General features: G+C 45.8%; 1 protein-coding gene across 3 annotated transcripts in view; it reads right to left on the bottom strand.

The window, feature by feature from the left end:
* Abhd12 (abhydrolase domain containing 12, lysophospholipase) overlaps window positions 1-27,996 on the bottom strand; it is an 83,905-nt gene that overhangs the window by 6,497 nt on the left and 49,412 nt on the right. For 2 of the 3 annotated variants that reach the window (XM_059261594.1, XM_059261593.1), the window contains exons 2-8: window positions 19,440-19,564; window positions 10,270-10,375; window positions 8,120-8,239; window positions 5,090-5,120; window positions 3,590-3,635; window positions 1,199-1,328; window positions 61-98 (exon numbers count right to left, since the gene is read on the bottom strand). In XM_059261594.1, the coding sequence (XP_059117577.1) occupies window positions 61-98; window positions 1,199-1,328; window positions 3,590-3,635; window positions 5,090-5,120; window positions 8,120-8,239; window positions 10,270-10,375; window positions 19,440-19,564 (596 nt within the window). Of the gene's footprint in view, window positions 1-60; window positions 99-1,198; window positions 1,329-3,589; window positions 3,636-5,089; window positions 5,121-8,119; window positions 8,240-10,269; window positions 10,376-19,439; window positions 19,565-19,873; window positions 20,002-27,996 lie in introns of those variants that run through there. The other variant, XM_059261595.1, reaches the window with a different exon arrangement.

A 27,996-nucleotide genomic window follows, 5' to 3' on the forward strand; every position in this document is an offset into this window, starting at 1 on the left:
AGGGGCTGGACCACTAACATGTACAACAAGGTGCCCAGCCTCAGCGCCTGGCTCCCTCACCTCGCTCACAGAGGCGCCGTACCAGATTTGTTGCCACTCTGGGAAGAAAAGAACAGAGTTCAGCTGAATTACGTCGCAAATTCTTCTAGATTAGACTGCACTGATCCTGGAAAGGGCCCAGAGAATCCCACCTGAAGTTAACTTGGGGCTCCAGGGTAAGTGATCGAAACAAGGTGAGACATCAGTTGACCCTTCTTTTTTTTTTTCTTTGGTTTTTCGAGACAGGGTTTCTCTGTGTAGCTTTGCGCCTGTCCTGGAACTCACTTGGTAGCCCAGGCCGGCCTCGAACTCACAGAGATCCGCCTGGCTCTGCCTCCCGAGTGCTGGGATTAAAGGCGTGCGCCACCACCGCCCAGCTTAGTTGACCCTTCTTAAAAGGTGTCCTCAGGCATGTGATCTCTCTCCAGGAAGTCTCCCACAGGTTCCCTGCCCCCTCCCTTCAGCTGGCACTCGGGTGGATGACAAGTGCTACTGTCCTGTGACCTCTGCTGGCTTCGGTAACACCTGGCAGATACTCTGCAGAGATGGCCAGTATCCTTCAATGGGGCAGCCTCCCTCTCCCCATGAAGGACAGGTAACCCTGGCCTGCAGGATGCCACCCAAGTGAGGGAAAAGGGCTAAGAAAGAGCTGAGCCAGTATGCCTGTAGGGAAAGGTATCAGGAAGGTTGAGGTCCAAGGCTCTTTTAAGAACATCTGGGCCCTTGCTGAGCAGAATCCAGGTTAACCACACATCTTTCTTCTTGATTCGCCCTGCTGAGCTGAACATGACAACGTGACAAAGAGGCTTCCAAACATCTCTACATAGTGGTCTTGGACTCAGTGGTTGGTAAACACACACTAGCCCACACCTGACACAGTAGTCTAGGTGTTCTAGTGGTACTCCAAAGATGCTCGGGGGACAGGAGCTCCCTGGAACACTGGCTGTCATCTCCACTGCCCATATTGGTTCGAAGGCACTTCTGAATTGAGGAATAGTTCTAGAAATTCAGTCTCCTTAGTCCCTCATGGTGCTCCACTCCCTCACCCCCTACCACAGGGCCAGGAAGCAAGACTGTAAGAATGGATGCCGCTACAAGCTCAGAGGTCACAGATTAGGCCTGCCTTCACTACGCCTTCCTCCTGCCCGAGAGCTCTTACCCAGTGCCCAGTGAATGGCCCCAGATATACACAGGGTTGTCACCACTTCTTGCTTTGATCCAGTCAAAAACGTGGAGTGCATCGTACGTCATGCCACGCTCCGATGGTGTTCCTACTGAGTCACCCCAACCTGAGAAAGAGAAATTGAAAGGCAGCTTGTGAAACTAAAGCAGCCACGAAGAAGCTGCCCCGTAAACCCTGCAGACCCACTTCCGTACCCTCCTTCCTGCTCCAGCTCTGGCGGCAGGGAGACTGGCAGGAGGGCCTGAAAGTGAAGCTCTCCTACTTCTGCTGGCCGACAAACCAGAGGTTCCTGTCAGTCTACATGCACATCAGATTGGTAACTAACAGAACAGAGTCAGCAAAACACACATCAGAACCTCTAACACGTCTTGCTAGTGCCTGCCCACGGGTATAAACATCCTAGTTTTTCCTCTGCTCTATTGACAGGCCAGCACTGAAACTCAGGAGGGCCTGGCCGATAAGAGAGCCTAGTCTGCCAGGGCCCACAGAAGGAGCAGGTCAGAGAGGAGGAAGTCATGAAGCTGCAGGGAGGCGAAGCCTCCCCACCTCAGGCAACTCTGATTCTCCTGATTCTCCTCATGGTCTCCAGCAAAGATCAAGCACCACTGCCTTTTTAGTGGCTCAGCACTGAGTCACCATCACGTGACCTGAATACACCACAAGGTCCAGAGATACAATTCTGCTGTGTAAGCAACCCCTCTAATTATAACGTCAGCCTCCCAAGCCCAGGGAAGAAGGCCTGAGGAGGGACATGGGTAAAGGCTTAGGATATCCTGTGGGAGACAGGAAGGAGAGACAGTCACAGGAAATAGGAGACGGGTCAGAGATGGAATGGGGTGGTCCCACACCACACAGACAGGCAGGGACCTGGCCTGGAAAGAGAAGATGCCGGAGATATCTTGATAGGCTACAGGAAGAGAACACGGAAGGGAGGAGGTGTTCTCTTCATTACCCTAGGGTCTCAGCACACAGAGGAGGAAGGTTTCCAAAAACCTTCGCATCATGGAGAAGGAAGAAGGCAGGAAAGGGAGCAGGGCCTTCCAGCTCTTCACTTAATTTTTCTGAGCCCAGAACATTCATCCTTTGTTTTGTTTTGAGATAGGGTTTCTCTGTGTAGCCCTGGCTATCCTGGAATTCCCTCTGTAGACCAGGCTGGCCTCAAACTCAGAGATCGGCTGAGTGCTGGGATTCAAGGCGTGTGCCACCACCGCCCGGCTCCGAACATTCATCTTGATGTAACTTTCTTTATCGAAAGCCATCACTGAAGTCAGCAGAATAACCACTCCTGGAGAAGCCCACATCTCAGTCACAGAACTGGCAAACACGTGACCCTCATGCCAGGGGAGTTAAGCTGCAGAAAGAAGGAAGGCCACTAATGGGCCAGCCTTGAGTTGGGGTGACGTTAGATCATCTGAGTAAAGCCCAAGTAGTCATAAACACTTTGATAACAGAAAGAGAGGTCAGATGCCAGGATCCAAACAGCCATGAGCCAAACAGTGTAGTGGCCTCTGCAGCGAGGAAAGGCAAGTGCTAGGCCCTCCCCAGAAGTCAGTGAAGAACAAAGCCCACAGACACCGTAATTCTATCGCAGGGTTTGCTAAAGATTTTAGATTTCTGATCACCATAACTACAAGATAATACATTTGCTTTGCTTTGTGGTAATTTATTACATCAACCAAAGAAAACTAATGTAAACCTACTTGCAGGTGGCAGTGGCTTCCATCCCTTCCCAATCCCTTGGCCCGAGGACATCTGAATAACTGCCCTCCTCCAGAAGAATCAAACAAGCTAGCTAAGCAGCCTTTGTCCCGTGAGCTCTTCAAGGGACTCTATGGAAGAATATTCCTTTAAAACAGTTGCTCACTGTTGAAAATGAAATTCTGCTGCTCATTAATCAGAACGCTCACAGCACACGTCAAACTGGATTCTCAGTCTGCCCAGTGGCGACCCTGACTAATGACAAAAAGAAAGAATCAAGACCATCAAGACAGAGGGATCTGTTCCCAATGGATCTTTTTCCAGTTTTCATCATTTCTCCAAGACTAGCTGTGCTACTAAGCTAGGGTCTAATGCCCAGCTGCAGGGACAATCTGAGTCCAATAAGGAGAAAAGAGTCTTTTCTGTATTTAAACTATAGAGGCACTGACAGGAAAGTCAGCACCCAGAAGCTACAGCAAGACACCCACTACCCTCCCTCCTACTCATAGCACAGCCCTCCAGGCCCAGCATTGTACAAACAGGCTGTCCGCCTCGCTCCAAGCTCTCACTCAAGTCTGCCCATCATGTAAAATCAGAAGTGAGGGCATGCCTGGACACATTCGTTTGTTTGTTTTGTTTTTCGAGGGATACATTCAAAAAGACCCTCACCTCTGTAATCGAAGGTGACCACATGGTAACCAAGGGAACTCAGCACCTGTGAAGTGAAAAACATCCATCATTGGCAACATGTCTTGGACTGAGCAGCTTGCTTCCTGCTAAACTCATCCAGAGTTCTGTACTGAGTCTTGCATACAGTGGGAACTTAACAGACTGCTGACATGAAGCTCTTGCCTGGACCTGCTGCGGTAGATTGTTCTAACTTCCTCTGGCTGAGCGACACAGGAAGGGTGCCTCTTCTGCTGCTGCTTAGATGGCCAAGTGGTCGGCTCCCACAGTTCCCAGACAGCTCTCGGATACTGTCAGCAGGTCAATGTGGCATGGTGGACCTCAGAGATTTCATCTGAGAATCCTTCCTGCAACCTAGTATTTCTCTGATTTTGGTGAATTTCTCTATTATTTTTAAAAATCCCTACAGACTTACTAGCTGTCCTTGTCCATTCTCATTAAGATCATTACTCATGTGCAGTGCCCAATACACTGGCTAGGGTGTGCCCAGAACAATGAAAGAGACTTCCACGCCACCACTGTCACCTAGAACCACTTAGCATTCCACCTTCAGGAAGACATGGTACTTTCCTAGGCAGCCTGGTGAATCCTGTCCTCTCCTGGCCTGCACTCAAAGCCTTGTGGGCCTGGACAAGGAGATTCTTTTCTACTACAGAAACATCAAGGGAACTGCTAACTTCTCAGCCACTCACCTTTCCTGCCTTGATCCAGTTTACTCCAGGGAATAAAAACTTCCCGCTACCCAGAGCACACTAGGTCCACATATCTGTGTATACTCTCCTCTGCCCTATTAATACAGACAACTCTCTAAGGAGAGGAGAGCGGACATAGGTGGGCCAAGCATGCTGTACCAAGGTTCCAAGACCCGAGAGCACGAACAAAACCACAGGGCTGGCAGGATGGTTCAACAGGTAAAGACACTTGCTGCAAAGCCTGATAATCCGAGTTTGATACCCAGGTCTCACATGGTGCAAGGAAAAGAATCAACTCTCACAGTTATCCTCTGATTTGCACAATGGTAAGCACACACACACACACACACACACACACACACACACACACACACAACTACAAAACAGAAAGGGATTCCATATCATGCCCAAGGCATGAACATTTACTTGCAGGGGTTTCTAAAAAGCCTGTCTGGAACTTGACTCAAATCCCATCTGCCTTTACACTCCCTACACCCCAAGGGTGATCCTACAATAAGGATAGCTCCCAGAGCACTTCTATATTTGAGGAACACACATTTAAAACAATGGCAAATGCCTTTCATCTCATTAGCAAATTCATGTATGCATTGGTTCTGGAGCCCACCCCAGAAGCAGCACCATGGAAGAACCCTGGGAGAACTGGCCAAGCATCCTCCCCTCCCAGCATGTCCACGACTGGTGACTTTTCCGAGCGGCCAGTTCAAGCGACCCCTTCTACCCCAGCAGCCTGCAGCAAACAGCACTGCTCTGTTGGGCCCTCAGCACTCACCTTGTACAGCTCCACACGGTGGTCACCTCCTCTGCATCAGGAGAGGGAAGGAAACAGGAAGTGGTGTTAGCACCCCTGCTCAAGGGGAGGCACAGGATGACCCACGAGAGTCTGGGATCCCAGGGCTAGAGAGACGGCTCAGTAGTGAAGAATGCTTACTGCTCTTGCAGAGGACCTGGGTTGTTCCCAACACCCACTTTAGGCAGCTCACAACTGTTTGTAACTACAGTTCCAAGGGAGCCGACGCCCTCTGCCATCTGTCATCTGTGAGCACCCACATGCACACAGTGCACATAAACCCATGCAGGCACACATACATGTATATATTTTTTAATTTTAACTCTGGGATCCCAAACCCCATTTCAAAGAGGGACCCAGGGTAGACACATGACTCTCTGGTCCCTGTAAGTGGTGTCAAACTTCTCTCCAGCATCTTAGGGATATTTCTTAATTATGGTGTGTACTCTAATTTTTCATAGGAATGAACACTTACCGCTCCAGATTCAAGAAACACAACAGACCTCCACCCCGCCTGCTTGTGCCACTCAGACATCCCCAGCTTCCTAGGGCCAGGGCTACCTATGAGTATGGAAGCTGTACCCCAAGGAACTTGTCCAGGTACCTTCCTATTTGGACCCTCATTTCTTTTTTTTTTTTTTTTTTTTTTTTTTTGGTTTTTTGAGACAGGGTTTCTCTGTGTAGCTTTGTGCCTCTCCTGGAACTCACTTGGTAGCCCAGGCTGGCCTCAAACTCACAGAGATCCGCCTGGCTCTGCCTCCCGAGTGCTGGGATTAAAGGTGTGCGCCACCACCGCCCGGCTTGGACCCTCATTTCTTATCTAGACCCCTGGTCATGGGAGCACCTTTCCGCCTGCTGCCTCATCAGGCTACACTGATATCTCTTCACATGCATGTGCCATACACACATATGGGATATACCTAGACACAGGTAAGTGAGCCCTGGACCTAGCTGCTGGACCTTCATCAGCAGACCCTTGGCTCTCATCATAGTATAAGAGAACGGCTAGCTCCCCAGCAGACTATCAGGCCTTTTTTACTCCCCTCTTCATCCTTCAAACCTACTTTCCTTCTTTTATAATGAGGGCTGAGGCTATTTCAGGGATTTGGTAAATGGGAATGCCATGGCAGGGACACATGAGTGAGTGAGAGAGAAACCAATACATTGTTGCAGCACAAAAATGCAAAGAAATATGTTCCAGACCAGAAAGAACTCTTGCCAGATGTTTTTAGTTAGTTATCTTTGGCTTCCCTAAAAACCCCAAGCCCCCTCCATTGACTGAAAAAAGAAAGTGGGGTTGAGAGCTCTGAAAACTACACCTTTGAGAGACATCAAAGCTAGGATTGCGAGACTGATGGGACCCTGCTTGGGGAGGGAGGCATAGCTAGAGAAGAGTGTCAGTAAGCGAGCCAAAGCCTTTGAGAAATGGGGTGTAGACAGGTCTAGACAGAATGCAGGCACTAAAGGCTGTCTCTGGGAGTAGGAAGGCGCAGTAAATCACTGAATGTCACCCTATTCCTTTCAGACATAGCTACAGGAAAGCTTTGTCCTTTTTATTTAACATGTGACTGCCAGAAACATGTGTCACAACCGACTACAATTTTCTCATTTATGGAAAGAGGCTACAAGAGCTGTTTATAGCTACTTGGTCTTTGAAAAGCAGAAGAGAAACCTATTGCAGCTTGTCCCCAACAGAGCAGACTAAACTGTGCAGAGCATGTGTGACTCAGTAGTCAAACATTCTGCTGTTGGCACAGAGACCAGCCTCGTGGGCTGTGCTTCTGGGTTCTTTGTACAATGCCCTCTGTACGGCTCCACAGCACATGTCTACCCAGGACCGCCTTCCCCTCCAGAAAGACTCAAACCTTGTTCTCCTCGCTGTTTCTACCTATAAAAGGTCTACCTACCTACAGCTACCCTCACACTGCCCTGCTGGGGAAGGCTGCCTCCCTTCTGGCTCCTCCAGGCTCTCTCACAGGCAACCCAAAGAAGCATAGAAAAAGGGACCCTAGAATTTTCAAACAATGCTTTCCTTAGAAAAATGCACCTCCCTGCCTCCCCTGCCCCTTCTGAACAACATGCTGTGGTGTAAAAAGAGCATGAGCTTGTTAGGTGGAAGAGCAAATTCAGTTTAAGCCAGCCTGAAGTCCAAGGCATTAAACCCACTCATGAGAAGCATCTGAGGTAAAACAGAAAGGCCCAAATGGACAAAGTGTGTACTTTTTCAACAGCCCATCAGGACACACTGATGTTGCTTGTGTCAAAGCTGCCAGCCACACAGGCAGCCCAGGACACGTCCATGCATGCTCAGCCTTTGGCTTCCCCTCTGGCCACTTTTTAATACTCTCTGTCTCTTTTTTAGAAGTTGGGGGCAGGGAGGGGGAAGGGGCGGGGAGGGGGAAGGGGCGGGGAGGGGGAAGGGGCGTGCCTGCCTTTTTCTATCGCTGCCCAGGTCTATACCCTGGGGCTATCTCAGCTAAGACAGACTTGCCTGCCACTCTTCAGACCAGGGGTGGCAAACACAGAGAGGTGAAAGGGAGTCAGCATTTTCCTCAAGGTGGACTGAGGCACCAACAAGTGCCATCCCCACCCCTTCTTTAAAGAGAAGCTCTGCCTCCTAAATGACACACTAGCAGGCACAGTGCCCTTTGACCCAAAGCAGGAAGAAGGAACACCCTACGGCGCGGGAGGAGCTCAATCTCTCTGGCAGAGACACATCCCCTCTCCACCAGATTTAAATTCAACTTCCAAAGCTGCTGCTCAGCACTATCTCCCAGGGAGCTCTGGGTAGATCCACTGGTCCTCAGCACATGGGGATGCCTCTAAACTCTCCCGGCCCCAAAAGAAGGCTACCTTCCATTGTTCTGGAGAAGCTTCCCTCGAATGCAGTAGGTCAGTAACCTGATTATGTAGAACACAGGCCCACTTCAGCTAGTCTAAGCTAATACATTTCCAGCCTAGGAAAGAGCTGGCCGGGTACCACATACGTGTCACACCACTGTGTGGGCTTACCTGGTGCCTGCATTCCCATGCAGGTATAGAATGATGGGGTGGTTGGAAGCCAGAGCATCCTCATACCACATCTGGTCCTTCCCTTGGGCATTTTTCCACCAGATGGAGGGGATGGTGTGCCTGAAGACAGAAGCAGAGAGGGAAGCAAAGTCAGATGTCCCTTCTGCCCAGACAGTGGCGCTTATATGAAGGTCTATGGAGACAGAAAGCAGCAGAGCTCCTATCTACATACAAGTGGACAAACGGGTAGGTGGCATATTCTCTCATCCCTCAAATAAGTAACAAGAAATGAAAGCTGCAAGGTCAGAGGCTGATAGCCTTAGACAGAGCAAAAGGGCCTCTTGTTGGTCAAACAGCTTGTTCTGGTGGCCTTTCTCCAGATAAGAAAGAGATCTATCCTGCATTAACTAGAACTTTCTAGATAGAACTTTCCTGCATTCTAGAACCACAAATACATGGACAAATTCACCATCAGCCAGGCTGACCCAGGCTCTTAGATATTGCTATTCTATTTGGCCATACTCTCCTTCAGAGATATACAAAGGCTAAAATGAATACTGTTAATCACTGGGGATGGTCTAAATTGATGTCTATTTTTCCTCTAAAAATCTTAACCAAATTCATTCTAGACACCAATCAAGTAGCTAAGTTTGTTCTTGTTCTTTCTCGTTCTCTCTCTCTCTCTCTCTCTCTCTCTCTCTCTCTCTCTCTCTCTCTCTCTCTGTTTTTTCAAGACAGGGTTTCTCGGCATAGCCCTGGCTGTCCTCAAACCCAAGATATCCACCTTCTTCTGCCTCTCAAATGCTGGGATTAAAGGCGTGCGCCACCACCGCCCGGCTATTTACACCTGAGAGGCTGTGGCAGAAAGATTGCTAGATTCTAGGAGTTTTCAGCTAGCCTAGGTAATCTTTAGTATTGATGGAGTAGTGGGGGAAAGAAGGTAGCCTATTTTAGATGTTTGGAGCTGACATTCTTCTAGAAGCCAGACTATCCCATCTTGGAACTCTTGGCAGAGGCCCAGTGTACACACCTCCAACCTGTTGGCAGAGGGCAGCTGACACTGAGCTAGTAGCTAGGAATGGGGCTTGGGTTGCACTCAGGCCTTTGCGGAAGCTGGTGGGGAAATCTGAAGAGATGTAGTGAGGGCAGTCAAGAGCGGAGCCTGTTGCTTCCCTAGGCCCAAGGTCATGGAATGGTCTAGGTGGACAGGCAGGGGCAGCAGCGGCTGTCCACTACCTTGAGATTTACATGGCCATCCCTCTAACTCTTGTGGGAACCTAACAATGCACACAGGTGCTGTCCATGCTTTCTGCCTAAGTACCACCATGACACTCCTCCTGCACAAGAGTTCTGCTGAGAACAAGAGCCTCCCTTCTTGTTCTCTCTTCTTTACTACAGACTGTCAACCGGAGCATCTGAAGGTCCCCTCATCCACACTGGCAGCCTACTCACTGGGTTCATTTACAAACGGCTCACATACACGGTGGGTTTCTAAGGCTGCAGAAAGGGACTTTATGGCAAAAACTAGAAAACTAGACCCAGCAAAGATAAAGGGGCAGTTATTCAGAGCAGCTTCAAAGGGAAAGCAGAAATGCTGATGCAGTGCTGGTCAACTCTGGCCCAGTTGTTCAGGAATCATCACTTACAGAAAGAGTCATTAAAATACATCCCAGGAAACCAGGGAGAAGCCACAGGGCTTACATCCAGTGTAAATTTATAGAAGAAAGAAAACATCCCTCTCACAGGTTCCTGAGAAGTACTACAGGTAGTAATGTTTCACTTCTCTGAAGAAGTACATTCAAGCCTGTATTCCCGGTTGTGTGCTTACATTCTTTTTGTCTCTAGACTGTTTGTTTGGTTAAAAACAAAAAACCTTGGAAATAAGACTCTAAAAACAATGTGGTTACAAAGCCTTTGCTGTTTCAAAGACCTCAGGAGAGAGTGTGGTGCCATCTCACTCTACACCACTGGGATCAAATTTAGCTGAGCTCTGCCCTTGCCCTTAAGAATGGGTGAAGATAAAAACAATCAGCAGTACCCCGAGCCCAGCGTCAAGGACACTGCCTGAGCTGAGCAGGGCCCTTGGAGCCTCCTGAAGAGGCCAAAGAAGCTAGTGCCTCGACCCTGCAGCCTGGGCTGCAGACACTCACCAGACGCCAATAGTCACATCATCCTCTGGCTGGAGGTAGTAATTGCAGGTATGATTCAAACCTTGATCCTGTGGTTTTTTCAAGTCAATGAAATAGGGAACCCTCACTGTAGGGGACAAAGAGATGAAGTCCAGGTTAATGGGAGAGGATGGACACACACAAAGAAACATTTTTGCTCATCCGTGCATTCACATACACTCTCCAGCACACAACACATACACACACCACTACAACACACATACCCCCCCAACACACACACATGTGTTGCAAGTACACACCCCACCCCACAGCATAGGACAAACTCTCAAAAGGCACTAGGTGCTTTTCTGTCAGGATTTTGCGACATGAGAAGCACACTTCAGGGAAGGGGTAAAGCTAAGAAGAACTGAAATACAGCTTGAAAACACTGCAGTAAGGGCATAGCCTGGGTGGAGAAGACAGAGGCAAGGGAAGGAATGGTCTTTTTTTTTTGTTGTTGTTGTTGTTTGGTTTTTGGAAATAGGGTTTCTCTGTGAAGCTTTGGTGCCTGTCCTGGATCTCACTCTGTAGATCAGGCTGGCCTCAAACTCAGAGAGATCCACCTGCCTCTGCCTCCCAAGTGCTGAGATTAAAGACATGTGCCACCGCCACCCAGCTGAAGGGATGGTCTTTAATGGGATAAGTCAACACAAGATAGGCTGAGACACAGGGTAGAAGATCCTGCAGAGGAGCTCAGCTAGGCCACAGCTGAAGGCTGGGGCCAGGGTGGCTGGCAGACACTGGAAAGGGGATAATGAATAAGATGATGGGTTCAAGAGGGAAAGACGGCAGAGGTCCAAGTTTCTGGTACATCGCTTAACCCAGAAAAGACATCAAAATGGATGAATCCAGAACCTCATCCATAGTGAATTCAAGGCTACTATGCAGTCTTACAGTTAATAGTCATGGGCCAGTAGGGCCCCAACTGAATCAACCTGTATGCCAAACTATAGGAGATCACAGAAGCATCAGCTATGGGAACCATGCAGGACAGGTAGGCAAGAAGGACACTGTTCCACTATCACTGCTAACACAAGCAAAGGACATCAACAACTACAACCACACCACATGTGGCTGGGAGGGGGAACACAGAAAGACACATGCCAAGTTTTGAGTGTGCAGAGAGACTTATTTTTTCCTTTATATATCACTGTACTTTACTGCAATGGCAAACAACTTTTGAAGAAAAAAATTAATGGAAATATGAAAAACTTAAATGAATAAACCAAAAAGCGTAAGCCCCAAGGTGTAATTTATCCTCACCATGGGGGAGATTGACAAAGAGTGGGATGGTCCTGACTTCTGGGTGATTGCCATCTTTAGACGGAATCCATTCATAGCTTGGGGGGGGGGCGGTAAAGAGGGGGGTTTCAAGATTAACCTCACACATCATACAGCAGGTCTAACTCACTTCCTGAAATGCCATGGGCCTCAGTGAACACTTACTGAATAAATGAACCATCTGACTTATGAGGACACAGGGATGTACATGCTTCCTCTCACAAAGTCCTCTGAGCATCTCCCCCAGGCCGTGTTGGGAGAGGAATTCTTCCTGGGACTGCTGTTCACATCACTACCTTCCTAATCCACATTTCCCTAAAGCAGGAGGCTGAAATTTTAAATCTCCTCTAAGTTTCTGTTATATGCTGAATAATGTCCTCCCTCAAACTCTGAGAACCCAACACCATGCCCTCACTTAGAACCCAGGTTTTTTCAGAGTAACAAAGTGTAAATGAGGTTTCCAGAGTAACCTCTAACCCATCATGACTAGCAGACTTCTAAAGACGGAGACCATGTGAAGACTGTGAGTAGACGGGTTGAAGTTTCTGCAAGCCAAGACATATCAAAGATTGCAGGCCACTGCCAGCTGATGGAACAGGCAGGAGGCGATGGAGTGCTTGTCCACTATGCACAAGGCCCTGGAGTTCCATCCCTAGTACAGAAGGGAGAGAGGAAAGGGAGAAGAGGGAGAAAGGATGGACTCTATCCAGGTGCCTCAGAGGGTGCCAACACTCTGATCTTAGACTTTCAGCCACTGGTACTCCGAGACAGCGTTTTTGTTTTAAGCTACCCTGAAGACCTGTCAGGAAAATGGACAGTTACACTAACGCATTCAGATTTTATTGTGACAATGGTGTACTGGAGACTTGGGAGTCGTCTGGCACGGAAACAATCAGAATGAAACCAAGCAAAGGCATACATGCAAGGCTCTAATGGGGCTCCAGCTTCCAAGAAGGAAGGAGCCAGCACTGGCTGCTCCCTGAACAAAGGAGAAGCAGGCCTTTCCTGGCTGGCCTGAGGTGGAATAGAGGGTGAACTATGGACTGGAGCTGCTGGAAATCTCCATGGGCAGAAAACCAGCTGCACAGAGGATCAGCAGCTCTGCAGGAGGGTGAATAGAACCTGATTTGGGGACGGTGGCAGCAAAGGAAGGACCATAGAAATGTCAGGGCTTTTTGTCCAGTTGCAGCACCCATCAGAGAGCTAAGGGTTGATTTAAGTTTTCCATTGCTGACAGTGGGACCCATGAGGCTCTGACTAGAAAGAAGTCTACTTCCTGTGCTGTACAAGCCAAGCCCATGCTTCCCTCGCAGACCTTACCACACACTGGAACTTGAAAGCTGCAGTCTCATTTGCAGGTGAAGTTAAGATAGGATAAAAAGAAACAAATGTGCCAGCGGCGGTGGTGGCACACACCTTTAATCCCAGCACTCGGGAGGCAGAGGCAGGCGGATCTCTGTGAGTTCAAGGCCAGCCTGGTCTCCAAAGCGAGTTCCAGGAAAGGCGCAAAGCTACACAGAGAAACCCTGTCTTGAAAGACCAAAAAAAAAAAAAAAAAGCCTAAGTGTAGTGTGATATAAAGTTATTATTATTGTATATGTATGCTTCTGTATGAATGCGGACATTTGTGGATGTCCCATGGAATATATGTGGAGGTCAGGACACCTTTGGGGAGTCAGTTTTCTCATTCCACGGTGGGTCCTGGGGATTAAACTCAGGTCATCAGGCTTGTACATGTCTACATGCTGAACCACCTTGCTGACCTTAGCATGACTCTCTTGAGAAGCCTAGACCCATGATTATGTATTATCCTTTTTCCTATGATCATGGTGATTTGAATGAGAAATGTCCACTGTAGGTTCAGCTGTTTGAAGACTTGGTCCCCAATTGGCGGTGCTGTTGGGGTGGGGTAGGTGGGAAGGTGGTACAGCCTTGCTGGAGGAATTAGATCACTGGGCTTTGAGAGTTCATAGCCTCAGCACATCCAATTCTCTCTGCTTTGTGCTTATAGCTGGAGATGTACAGATGGAGATCTCTCAGCTTCCTGCTCCTGCCACATGCCTGCAGCTTGCTGCTAGGCATCCTCATGATGATGGACTCTTACCCCTCAAGAACCATAAGCTAAAAGAAACTCTTTCTTCTATAAGTTGCTTTTGGTCACAGTGTTTTATCACGGCAACAGAAAAGTAACTAATACAATGATTTTCTCTCTAAACACTTAGAATAAACTCACTTTGCTTCACTGTGGCTCATCCTGAAATTCTTTTCTGCAGCACAGTCAAGAATCTGTCTTTACTTGAATAGAGATCCTTAAGGGGTAAGAGAACTCAGGCTGCTGGTGGCTATGTTGGGCTGTGTTGCCTGCCACTGCTAACAAGGTGAACCCCTTGCCACCCTCCCAAGGGGAGAAAGGTTTGGAACACTTGGTTTCCTGGTTCAGCATCCTAACATACTCAGTACTGTGTACAGAAAGAAAAGGAGGCCAATATGGAAACATAAACCACCCTGGGATTCTGGGATTCTGGAGGAATTCCTGGTCAAGTGGTTTTATGAGGATTAACAGCTAATCTTGAAAGCTTCTAGGCCAGGAAATTTAGGAACTGGGAAGCTTTGTTCTTACGACCAGATCATCCCAGGAAGCTGGTCTGTCAGTTCACTTTTATTCCCAATTTAGTCAGCAGTGGAAAGGGAAGCATAGGGAATACCCTACAGTCAGCAGATGCTGCCCTTCATGTCCTTGCTTATGTAGACCTTGACATAGAGCCTGGTCAGTCCCCAGGGTCACACTGCCCCCAGAGAACTGCAGTTACAAGAACCACCTGGCCAGTGTGGGTCTAAAAGATCCGAAATGCCACAAAGCAGGAAATTGGGATAAGGAGTGCATTAGGTGAAGGTAGCTTGAGTGCAGTCATGGGATCACCTGGGCCAGATGTGTAGCCCACTCTTTCTGCCCAATCCTGGCTCCCTCTCCTCTCAAGCGGTTATTATTAGCCATCAACCCTTTGTGACCCCCAGGACTGGAAGGCTGTCTGGAGCCTACCCTGTTGAGGCACTGATTCATGCAACAGCTAAAGCAGGAGCGGAGTATGTGGCTCAAGGGTATCACAGAAGAAGCAGGTCCCTCCACAGAGCACTCATTACTCCATCCTCCACAGATGTGACGGTCCCGCTCTCATCACCATCTCTCACAGGTTCCTCTCAAACGGGGCTTGGACACACAGGTCAGAAACCCTACCTCTGCACGTGTCTGGCTTCTCCAGATTTTCATCAACCCCGCCTTTTTTTTAGCCATGCCACTATGTATCAGCAATCATAAACACCAAGGGGCATGACTTGGAAAAGATCCTTCACATGCAGGTACTCAGTAAAGAGCGAGAGAATAAATATGCAAACGACTAGAAAACAACTTGATTTCTCACACCTTTTTAAAAGCTGACCTGGAAAAGTATCTGAAAGGGTAAAAGCCTGGAGCTACTAAACCAGGATGGGCATTTGTGACTGCCTGGGGATTTTTGTTATGGGGTGCATCTCATTCCATCTTTTTAAGTAACAGAACTTCCTTGTACCAGGTGTGGTGCCAACAAAGGAAGGGCTTAGCAGGTTATCTGGGTTTTATCAATTCCAATTACTTTATAAGATCAACCAGGGGCTTCCATGGGAGATAAAGAAATAAGAAAGCTATGTGGGTTTAACAGGGACTGCTCAGGGGAAAGATGAAAGAGGCCAGTGTTTAACAAAACTAACCCATTTCCCAAGAAGGTCTGAACTTCTCCCTTGCCTCTGCCTCTGAACCAAGACATGTTCTTTTTCTGGGAGACATGTTCCTAACCCTTGAAACAGGATAGCAGAGTGACAGCTGGGGACATATTCCAGCCTCTCAGACCTCAGATGCCAGGCATCACACAAATATTACTAGGAAGAGGCTGGAGAGATGGCTCAGAGGTTAAGAGCACTGGCTGTTCTTCCAGAGGTCCTGAGTTCAATTCCCAGCAACCACATGGTAGTTCAAAACCATCTGTGCCCTCTTATGGCCTGCAGAAATACATGGAGGCAGAACACTGTGCATAATAAATAAATCTTTTAAAAAATATCACTGGGATGGAATCAGTCTAGGGAACATCAGGACCCAAGAAGCATGCTTATAGGATCAGGCACTTGACCAGCAGGCAATAAACTACAGTATTAACAAAGAGTTGCTCAAAGTGATTTTCACTGTTACTTATTCTATTCAGGGTTTTCCAGCTAACTTTTTTTTCTTTGTAGAAGAATTATAGTTTTTTTTTCTTTCTAAGAAAATGCATCTAAAGGAGAATACTGCCTTAAATCAAAGGTGCTGTACTTCCTCTAAAGCTTATTTATCTGGCTGTAAATTTATTTTAAGATAAATTTGCTCTAAACTCACGACTATATTAACCATGCCCTGAGCCCTAAAGACTGTCAGGATGGATAGACACCTCTACTGCTTCCAGTCCAGAGGAAACAGGCACAAGCAATTAAAGTTGGCCACACTTAACCTAGAAAACTAGCACGCCCCTTCCTCCCAGGAGAGCAGCCCTCACAGTGAAAGTATAGTAAAGAGAGGCAGGCCAGTGCCGCTGTGGGAAAGGCTGTGGGGATGGCTAACCACGGCCCTAAAATGATGCCCAACAGTGCCAAGTTCTTGAGTAACTCAAAAAAAAACAAAAACAAAACATAATTCTTTGTAGTGGGTGGTACATGCGTGTGCTAGCGCACAGGAATGGAGGTCAGAGGACAACTTTGTAGAGCTGGTTCTTTCCTTCCACCTTTACAGGAAGTTCCAGGCTGTCATACAGCAAAGCTTTACTTGCTGAGCCTTTCTCTGGACCTTAAGTAACTCAAAAAATTCTTTTATAAATTTTGTTGGGGAATGTGTGTGTGTGTGCGCGCGTGCATGCGTGCGTGCGTGCGTGCGTGCGTGCGTGCGTGCGTGGCTATGCTTGCTCAAGAGATTAATATCAGAATATCTTTCTTAGTCACTTTTCTATTTATTTATTTATTTATTTATTTATTTATTTATTTATTTATTTATTTATTTTGGAGAAAGAGTCTATCTGGCTGGCCTGGAACTCATTATGTAGACCAAATTAGCTTTGAAATTACAGCGCTCCATCTGGCTCTGCCTTCCATATGCTGGGGTAAAGGCATGCACCACCATGCCCAGCTCCACCTCAGTTTTTTATTTTTTTATTTTATTTTTTTTTTATTTATTTTTTATTTTTTTGGTTTTTCGAGACAGGGTTTCTCTGTGTAGCTTTGCGCCTTTCCTGGAACTCACTTGGTAGCCCAGGCTGGCCTCGAACTCACAGAGATCCGCCTGGCTCTGCCTCCCGAGTGCTGGGATTAAAGGCGTGCGCCACCACCGCCCGGCCACCTCAGTTTTTTAAACAGAATCTCTCACTAACCTGGAGCTCCCCCATTTCAGCTAGGCTAGTTAGTCACTGAGCCCAGGATTAGCCTATCTCTACTACCAGTGACCAGGTTACAGGCATGTGCCACCACACTCAGTTTTTTTATGTGGATGCTGGGGATCCAAACTCAGATCCTTACTCTAGAGCAGCACCAAGTACTTTATCGACGGAACCACCTCCTCAGCTCTTTGAGTAACTTAAAAAACAAAACAAACAAAACCAGCAATCCAGAGACAGATTTTATCCTATTATCCCTTTAGAAACACTGCACAGGGAGGGACTCACTGGTACAGTGCATGTGAGGCCCTGGGTTTAAATCCCACTACTCCAAAATCAACACAATCCCAAACCAAACCTGCTCCAGGCCCCTCTGCCCCCAAGCGGTAGGCAGTGGAAGGAAAATGTTAGCGGGGAGCATCAACCTAGGGGGCAGCCATTACACAACCTCCTCTCTGTGACACACGTTAGACTAGAGAACCCAAAGTTCTGTGCCTATGGCACAGTTACTATGTCTTCAGAAAACCAGCTCTGCAAAACCGTGGGCCGTGTCTAAAGCAGCCCACAGAATCTAGTGAGAAAACCCGATCCAGATCTTTGCTGGCACCTGTGTGCCACACAACAGAGAACACACAGCCCTAGGCTGCACGGGTCAGTTCTAAGGGTTCCACCAATACACTGACAGCTCTGTGCTTTGTGTTTGCAAACCCCAGCATCTCTTCTGTACCTTCTTTAAGGGACACTAACTCAGAAAAACACCGCCTTGTTGTTTTAAATGGTTTTGTTCCTTCTTAAGTTTATTCCTTACAAGTTACCAAACTTAGAGGTCATAAATTCCTAGAAGAACCTTCCTCTTGAAAAACTAAAGTATCTCCTAATATACAATACACACATTTCTGTTTCTCTTACTAGCTTAAAGAATAGAAATTCCTTGTTGGTATTTTGCTAGTATCTTAAGTCTGTCATAGACTGAACACCCAAACTTTGTAAAACCAGACCCTACAGAGCCTGGAATTCTGTTACTATGTGAGGTGTGGGGAGGGGAGGGGGGAGTGTTGAATCCTGAGACATGCCTCCCACAGGCCCTGTATCCTTGGCTCTACCATATCCTGGGCTATACTCTCACATGGACTGGATCCTCACCGTCCCTTCTCCCTGCCCAAAGCTTGCCTGCTGTCTCCCAGCATCAAACCTGCTTCTGAGTCTCAAGCTCTCAAACACACAAGGGCCTGTCACTCAGTAAGCCAACCTTGCCAAAGATCTGGTGAGGAGTCCACCTCATCCCATCCCAACACTGACCATAGCCATTTTCATGGCCATAGTTAATGCCTCCACCCTCCTTTGCCTCATTTGGGGTATAAAATGATATTTCTGAAAGGACTGTTTCTAGCAAACATACCTAGGACCCTCTGCCTCCTGCCTTATAGCACAATACTTCCTCACTTTTCCCTCCTTCTTAAACCCCAAACAGCTTTGGAACCACACAGGGTGAATGTTAACTCAAGGACCTAAAACTATATGTTTTGTAAACAGCACAAAATTCCACAAAAATCGAAAAGTGTCAGGTTTTTGTTTGTTTTGTTTTTGTTCTTGTTTTTGTTTTTCGAGACAGGGTTTCTCTGTGTAGTTTTGGAGCCTTTCCTGTCCTGGATCTCACTCTGTAGACCAGGCTGGCCTCAAACTCACAGAGACCTGCCTGTCTCTGCCTCCTGAGAGCTGGTTTTAAAGGCGTGTGCCACAACCACCCGGCTTTTTTGTTTTTTTTTTGAGACAGGGTTTCTCTGTGTAATTTTGGAGCCTTTCCTGGAACTCACTCTGTAACCCAGGCTGGCCTTGAACGCTCAGAGATCCACCTGCCTCTGCCTCCTGAGTGCTGGGATTAAAACACGTGTGCCACCACCACCCGGCTTTTTTTCTTTTATGGAAAACAAAACAGATTAAAAAAAAAAAAAAGGAGGGGGGAGGACCAATAATAACAACAATTAAAAAAAACCATGAGGCCTCATTATTATTATTATTTTTAAAGACTCTGTTCTTTTCTATGGTTTCAATTTACCTGGACTATACAAGTGACAACATGTCTCTAACAGGACAACTGTTCACGCTGCCAACATTTTTACCCACTTTGGCTCAAGAGAGATAATCGCCTCCAATGCAGTACAGTCACCTAGAGACCCAAATACAACCCTGGCTGGTAATGCCATCATTGCCATGTCACTCAACTGGACAAAAGGTGAAGGGAACGTCCCAGGTCACAGACCCATACTATTCCTGAGTCTGGGTGGTAGCTCTACTTCCCTACACATTGTACACTTAAAATTTATACATTTTACTACATGTAAGTTCAATCTCAATTAAAATAAAAAGATACTTTTTAAAGTCAGCCACCATCGTGAAAATGAACTCTTACGTAAAATTAAAGAAAAATTGATACAAAGGACTTACCGAAATTCAAGAAAATCAGTTTGGCCTGTATCCCAGGACACAGTTTGACAAGAAACGGAATGGCAATGTAGAACCCCAGAACACAGAGAATTATCTTCTTCAGTCGGAACCATAGGCTCTTTCGTCTATGAAACAGAAGCAATATGGGTCAAAAGGCAGTAGGTACGATTCTATCAGCTTAGTAATAGCACCTTAGATCTCTAAACAAGTGCCACAGGCATCTTTCCACACAGGGGACCCTGCTGTTGATAAAATGGTCTCCCATCTGCTTTTGTTAGTTAACTGAGATAGTCTTTTGAGTTTTCAACTGTACTAGAGAGAATGTTTTAGTTTTATTTCTTAAAAGCCAAAGACAGTCCAGCCCTGTTGATCTGTTATATTGGCCCTTGGATAAGAATCCAGCAGAGGCAAAAGGCTCTCAGAAAGCATCCCACCTGATATCAGACCCCCGCTTCCACCTCATCCCGGCAGAGTGGCTTCTCTGGGCCTTGAAGCCCCACTGCTGCTAAGCTACTTTGATTCAGTTCAGTGCTGAGTTACTCATTAGCTGCCCGTGGGAAGCAGGAAGTACCTACACCCAGGACATCAGCAGAACCTGCCCAACCAGGTCCTGGAGACTGCAGAGGCTGAAAATGAGGCCAGCCTTTAGACCCATCCCACGGAATCCCTTTCAGGCAGGGTCAGTACCTCAGCTCTCAAGACTTCTGATTCCTGGGTAGTACCAAGAGGCCCTCGGCTTCTTCCCAATCCCCTTTAAAAGGTGTCTCTAAACTTTTCAAACATGTAGTCTTGAGCTAACTCTACATTAAAAAAAAAATGAGTATCCCAAGGCGCACTTATTTATATTTATTGCTGTCATCCAAGGAGATAAAACTGAGGAATTAAGACAGGAGCTGTCATAGAGGACCTGACTAGCTCATACAAGGCCTTGAGTTCCAGCACCACTCACACCAAAATGAGGAATGCCGAGTTCAAGGCCAGTCTATGCTACACAGTGAGACTTTGCTCCCCCCACCATACCTTTTTTGTTTTTAGTTTCCTCTTGGTAAGTTCTTTTAACCTTATAAAGAGTAGATGATTCCATCTTATGTAAGCTGTTTCAAAGCATAAAGAAAAAGGGCCTAATAACAGAGCATGCATGAAGCCCTGGGTCTGATCCTAACACAAGAAAGGAAAAATGTGTTTTGAAATTTTTTATCTTTTTTGATAAAGAGCTACTGGTTTCACTGTTGAGGAAGCATCACTCTGAAATAATACATGAAGATGAATAACTTCTAGATGAATAAACAGTGGTTTTCTCCATGTTTTTGCCATATTATGTTTAGTCTGAGGATACCATCAGGTTTGTCTGTCCATTTACCCATTGGTGGGCATTGATAGAGTTTCAGTTTAAGGACATTGTGGATGAAGCTGCATGAATACTTGGTGAGTCTTTGTGTAGATATGCTTTCTCTCTCCTCAGGCATAAGATCCCAAACTACTGAATACCTTCCAGTAGAATAAAAGATGAGAGAGAGGTTGTGGGAGGGACACAGAGTGAAGAGCATTCCCATTGCTCCAGAATTCCCTCGGACCCCTCACAGTCGGTCTCCCTCTAACCTAAGCTCTCAGCTCCACTATTCTGCTTTTCTGTCCCACACTTTCGCCTTTTCTAGACTTCCCGATAAATAGTCATTCAGTTGATTTTGTGGCCGTCTTACTAACTTGGCACAGTCCTTTGAGGTTCACCTCTGCTGTTCCATGTGTCAGCAGTCCAATGGATGTTTTAAAAATCATCTTAGGTGTTATCTAGAAATAGCCCAGAAACAAGCAATTGGCTCCAGCTACGCTTCACCTGACACACTGAGTGAAAAAATGCTGAATGAGATGCTAAGTGACACAGCAGTTCCCCAGGGGCACTGCAGGCTCATGTGTCCCCAAGATCCTGCAGGGGCCAGTGAGATCATTGATTTTCATAACACTGACCTGAAATTTGCCCCTTTCTTTCCCGTCTAAGTACAATGGAAGTTTCTAGATGCTGTACCTCATGTGGTATTGGTAACCTTGAAAGCAGCAGATAGCTTCTGAGCAATCCAGCTTTAAGAAAGTTGTGAAAACATAGGGCCAATGAAATGGTTTAATGGGTGAAGGTGGTTGCTGCCATGCCTCAAGATCTGAATCTGATCCCCTGGGCCACACAGAAAAAAGGAGAAAACCAACTCCTTCAAGTTGCCATCACTGCCTGGCCTGAGTTTATGACTATTAATGTTTAAATTAATGTACTTTTGGCCATGTGGTGGTGGTGCACAACTTTAATCCCAGCACTTGGGGGGCAGAGGCAGGCGGATCTCTGTGAGTTTGAAGCCAGCCTGGGCTACAGAGTGAGTTCCAGGACAGCCAAGGCTATAAGAGAAACCCTGTCTCGGGGGTGGGGGGCAGTTTCTTCAACATCCTGGGTGTGAGGATTACAGCCCTAATGCTCAGAGATTCCTTTAGCTGTAATTTTCATCACAGCCAGTACTGCTGTTTATAGTCAGTCCCACAGTGAGCATCCTGTCCTTGATGGCTGGGTGAAATCAAGACTGCCCTCAGGGCTCAGGACAGCATTAAAGGGACACATCCCTTCCTTCAAGACCCTGAACGAGACCTGATGTTCTCTTAGAGGCTTATGTTTCTCCAAACTTCATACACCCAGGTCCATGGTCACATTTTTTCCCATAAACTGTATTATCCTTCAGTGTTTTTCTTTAAAAGTTACTTAGTGCACAGACAAGACTCACTGGCCACGAAACTAAAGAGAACTGCAAAAACAAATGCAATGACTAGGTTTTCCATAGGGACCAGTGTTGTAGAATATTATTTAAGGTGTTACTTTTGTTTATGCTGTGGAACATTTGCTTTAATGATGCAAGGATGTGTTGCGTTTTTTTATGTTACATTTGTTTAACTCTGTGAAGCTGTGATTCTTTGCCTGTCTAAAACACCTGATGGTCTAATAAAGAACTGAATGGCCAATAGTGAGGCAGGAGAAAGGATAGGCAGGGCTGGCAGGCTGAGAGAATAAATAGAAATCTGGGAGGAGAAAGAAGAAGGAGCAAGAAAAGGAGGAAGATGTGAGAGGCCAGCCACTCAGCCAGCCACGGAGTAAGAGTAAGATTTACAGAAGAGAATGATAAAAGTCCACAGGCAAAAGGTAGACGGTATAATCTAATAAAAGCTGGCAAGAAACAAGCCAAGCTAAGGCCAGGCATTTATAGTTAAGAATAAGCCTCCAAGTGTGATTTATTTGGGAACTGGATGTCAGGCCCCCCAAAAGAGCAAAAACAAACAACAGCCCAGAACTGCACTCTTAAGCACTTCACTGTCACTTGCACAGCGATATTTACAGTAACTGTGGTGGTGAAGGTACAAGGAGTGTCTATCTTCACTACAGTGATGACAGAACTGCATAGTCTGTGTGTACCTGTCTCTCTCTCATATACACACACACACTCATGCCCCTGCATGCATACAAGCAATGTACTTGAAGTGGTACATCAAAAATGCTCTAGGGATTGCACTGCTATCCCTGCTCTGCGCTTGATTTTGCACCATGATTGTTTAAGATGCTACTTTGTGGGGAGGGTGTGAGAGAGGAACACTGAATTGCTTGTATATTTTCTTGTAATGCCTGGAGAACTGCTTGGTAAGGGTGTGAGACGGTGGTTGAAGAAGCTGTGTCCTGCATTTGAGGAAGACAGAATAGGTAGGATGGTTCAGTGGGTAAAGGTGCTGACAAGCCTGATGACCTTAGTTCACTCCCAGATGATAGAAGGTACATGTTTTCTGACCATGTAAGTATCATGGTGAGCACACGAGCACACACGCACTCACACACACGTTTGCACACATACACACACTGGATAAATAATGAAATCCAGAAAATAAAGTGGAAAAACATAAATAACATAAGCAAGGTCTTGGGGTGGGGAGAATTCAACTTGCAGTTGCAATAATAAAACACTTAGTGAGAAAGGAATAGGAAGAAGGCACTCCCCCTTTACACAGGGGAAGTTCATATCCACCTCAAACCAGTTATCCAAACAAAGCAGAACTTCAGAGTAAAACACCAGTTACAGCAGGACAGCCATTGCCATCACCAGAACTTAACACTATCATGCACGTGTATGTTAAAACAGCTAAGCAAGGGGAAACACAAAGTATAACCCTTGAAACTAAAAGAAAAAAAGTGGGCGATAGTTTCTAAACAAAATATTCAAGCAATAGCTGTAGATCAGAGTACTTGCTCATGTGTGAGGCTCTGAGTTTAATCCCTAGTACTAGTACTACCAAAAATCCTAGTACTACCAAAAAAAATCAACTGAAAAATCATTAAAAAATTTAAAAGTCAATGAGAAAGTAATTTGTTGCCCAATAAATTCCAACAGCTTCCTCACATACCAGGATTTACAAATTAAATTCTATCCTGGACGCTGGAGCTGTAGCTCAAAGATAGAGTCGTGGTTAGCACATGCAAGACCCAGGGCTCAATCCCCAACACTGCAAAATAACAGTAAGAAAAGAACGGACTCCTAACAGGAAAATTCTCCAAGAATCATCTTAACAAGAAATGAAGAAAACTGGGCCTATATACATCTTATGTAGAAGTGTAACCTCAGCTACTTGGGAGTTTGAGGTAAGAGAATCCCGAGTTCAGTGTCTACAGTAAGCTACAGAATAAATCTGAGGCCACCCTGAACAACTCAGTGAAATTCTGTCTCAAAAAGAAAAGATCGAATATTTCAAGGTGCCTTTTCTCTCTTTTGATACAATGATAAATGGAATTAATTATCTTCATTTTAGGGTTGCTCATTACTATAATACTATAGTATTAAATTTTGATATACTATTCATATCCTGCATCATTGCTGGTCTTGTTTATTATTTCTGATAGTTTTGTTTTGTGGTGTATGTAGGAGAGTTATTTGTTGTAAATTCATCAGGAATTTCTGTATATAAGATTATCTTGGCTGGGTATGGTGGCTCACAACTCAGCATTAGGGAGGTTGAGGCAGAAGATCACCAAGGGCTAGAGGCCAACCCGGGCTACAAGATGAGTTCTAGAACAGCCTGGTTACAGAATGAGACCCTATCTCAAAATACGTATACATGGCATGATGGCATACACCTGTAATCCCAGCACTCGGGAGGCAGAGGCAGGTGGATCTCTGAGTTGGAGGCCAGTTCGGTCAACAGAGTAAGTTCCAGGACAGCCATGGTTATACAGAGAAACCTTGCCTTAAAAAAATAAACGTGGGCTGGAAAAATGGCTCAGTGGTTAAGAGCACTGACTGCTCTTCCAGAGGACCCGGGTTCAATTTCCAGCACCCACATGGCAGCTCACAACTGTCTGTAACTCTAGTTCCAGGGGATCTGACACCTTCACACCAGAGCACATAAAATAAATTTAAATAAATTATTTTATTAAAAAATGTAAGAAACCGGGCTGGAGAGATGGCTCAGAGGTTAAGAGCACCGACTACTCTTCCAGAGGTCCTGAGTTCAATTCCCAGCATCCACATGGTGGCTCACAACCATCTGTAATGAGATCTGACACCTTCTTCTGTATACATAATAATAAATCTTTAAAAAAAAAAAAATGTAAGAAACCAAAGGATTATGTCATCTGAAAACAGAGTTAAGTTTTACTTCTCCCTATCTAGCCTGGATATTATTTATTTCTGCCTTAACTACCCTGACTAGACCCTTAGTTCAATGCTGACTAGGAGTGGAGATGCTAGACATTTTTGATTCTGACCTTAGGAGAAAAGTGTTCCATTTTTTACTATTTGAGTCTGAAATCAGATGTGGGTTTTATTTATTTATATTACTTGTGTGTGTGTGTGTGTGTGTGTGTGTGTGTGTGTGTGCGCGCGCGTGTGAAGGTGCATATGGAGGCCAGAGGAAAAAGTCAGTCATGCTCCTCAGGTGCTATCTATCTTTTTTTTTTTTTGAGACAGTCTCTCACTCACCTGGAGTTTGGAAAGCAGGTGGGGCTGGTTGGCCAGCAAGCACTAGAGATCCCCGTCTTTGCCTTCCTAGTGCTGAGATTACAAACTCACACTACCATGTCTGCTACTTCTTTAAGACTTTTTTATTGGTTCATTTATGTGTGTATGAGTTTGTGTATATCACTTGCATGAAGGTGCCATGGAGGCCAGCAGAGGGTGCAGAATCCCCTGGAGCTGGAGTTACAAGCAGCTGTCTGGTGTGGGTACTAGGACCTGAACCCCGGTCCTCACCAAGAGCAGTAAGTGCCCTTAACCACGGAGGTATCACTCCAGCCCCAGGTCTGCTGTTTTCCTATGGGTTCTGAGCATCTGGCTCAGGTCCTCACACTTGCAAAGCATATACTGTATTGACTGAGCTTCCCAGCCCCACATGGGTTTTAAAGGAGAGCTTTTTATTTTCAATTGGTTTGAGTGTTTTTATCATGAGGAATGTTGGAATTTTTCAAAAAGCTTTTTCTGTATCTATTGAGATGATTGTATGATTTCTGTCTTTTATTCTATTAATATGGTACAGTCCATTAATTGATTTTTAGATGTCAAACTCACTTATCTTCAGGATGAAATATCACTTGTTTATGATGTATAGATACTCTTTATGTGCTGCTGGATTTGGTTTGCTAGCATTTTGTTAAGGATTCTATATCTGCAATCATGAGAGATATCACCTGTAGTTGTATTGTGAAATTCTGTCCAGTATCATTATTGAGATAACATTTATAAAAGTCCTACAGGTGGAACGCCTTTCCTCCATGTTTACTTCATGTAACAGTTTGTAAAGACAAGTTGTTAGTTTGTCTCCAGAGGTTTGGCAACACTTTCCTGTGAGGCTACCTGGTCCTTCCCCTTTCTTGGTAAATTTTCAATTATTAACCCATCTCCTTGCTGGCCACAGGTCTGCTCAGTGTGTCTGTCTCTTATCAGTTAATGAGAGAGCCTGTACGGTCCCAGGAAGGTGCCATTTCCCCCTCTCCCCCTGTCTATTTGGGGCACATAACTGCTCATGGTGTTCCTTCGTGATCGCCCCTGGCTTTTGTACAATTTCTGTAAAGTTAGCAGTCACTTCCTCACCTTCATTTCTGATTTTAGCTATTTACAGAGTTCGATATCTAGCTAAAGGTTTCTCAATTTTATCTTTTCAAAGAACCAATTTCCATTACTATTGATTTTTTCTCTTCTATTCTCTATTTCATTCATTTCTGTACTATCCTTCATTTGGGTTACTTTATTTCTAGTCTTTTCCTAGGGTCTTCATGTTGGAGGTTACTTTGTTTGAAGTCCCTTTAGAAAGATAAGGCTATTTTCCACTGTAAGATGGTCAGCACACACTGCTTTAGCTCTGCCCATACACTCTGCTTTGTTGCCCCTTCATTTTCGTTCTCCTAAGTGTTCGGTGATTTCCCCTGTAACTTCCTCTTTGAAACACTGTTTTTAAGTGGTCTGTTCTCATGGAAATTTTTTTTTTTTCCCTTCAAGACAAGGTTTCTCTGTGTAACAACCCTAGCTGTCCTGGAACTCACTTTGTAGACCAGACTGGCATGGAATTCACAGAGATCTGCCTGCCTCTGCCTCCCAAGTCCTGGAATTAAAGGCCTGTGCCACCATACCTGGCCCGTGAAATTATTAATGATCTTTATTATAAGGAATGTCATTTGACTATATACAATGCTGGTTGCTATCACAGACTTGAGAAAAGTATCAAAGCCCCTCATTGATAGAAACTCCCTGAGTTGACTTCAGTGAGATGGCACAGGATTCCTAAATAACTAGACTAGGCTTATCTTGTTCAATTGAGCTTTGTCCTCGGGTCACAAAGCTGCCTGAAATAGCTTCACAGAGGTGAGACAGAAGGTGTTCTAGGTCTCAGGGAACCAAATCTCCCTCTGACCTGTCACCCTGCCCTTTCACCTGTTTCTTTTTCATCACGAGGCAAAACACAGTCACACTTTCTCTTCCTCAAGGCAGATAATGTAAACTATTGTCTCCCCAACCTTTCATTAAATTTTTATTTCAGATGGCGTCCTGCTGAATCAACAGGCCAAGAAGCTGACAGACAGGCCTTCTGGGGTTCTCCTTTCTGTCCAATTCTGTTCTATGTGGTTGTACATGCTTCAACCATGCCTATGGGAAGAAGAAAACAGGAACCCACTGGAAAGCTGGACAGCTGGTCACATGGACTTGTGGGAAGGTGAACAAGAATTCATCTTCTACATGGAGAAGCAAAACTCCATAGGGAGGGAAGCTCCTGCACTCAAAACCCTTACAGGCCTTGTCCCATGTATTTTTTCATTTTGCTCATTATTTATATCCTTAACGTATATTTTGTCATAGGGCTGGGGCTCAATAGTGGAGTGTGAACCAGAGTTCCAACCTCAGTAGAACACATACACACACACACACACACACACACACACACACACACACACACGCCCCTTTAGAAATAAAGCGGTAAGAGCTGAGGGTATCATGTTTTCACTCTGGCAAACAGACATTCACTTTCATGTCTCTTTAAAGCTAACTCCCAAAGTACG

Source organism: Peromyscus eremicus, chromosome 4, assembly GCF_949786415.1.
Source record: "Peromyscus eremicus chromosome 4, PerEre_H2_v1, whole genome shotgun sequence".
NCBI lineage: Eukaryota > Metazoa > Chordata > Mammalia > Rodentia > Cricetidae > Peromyscus > Peromyscus eremicus.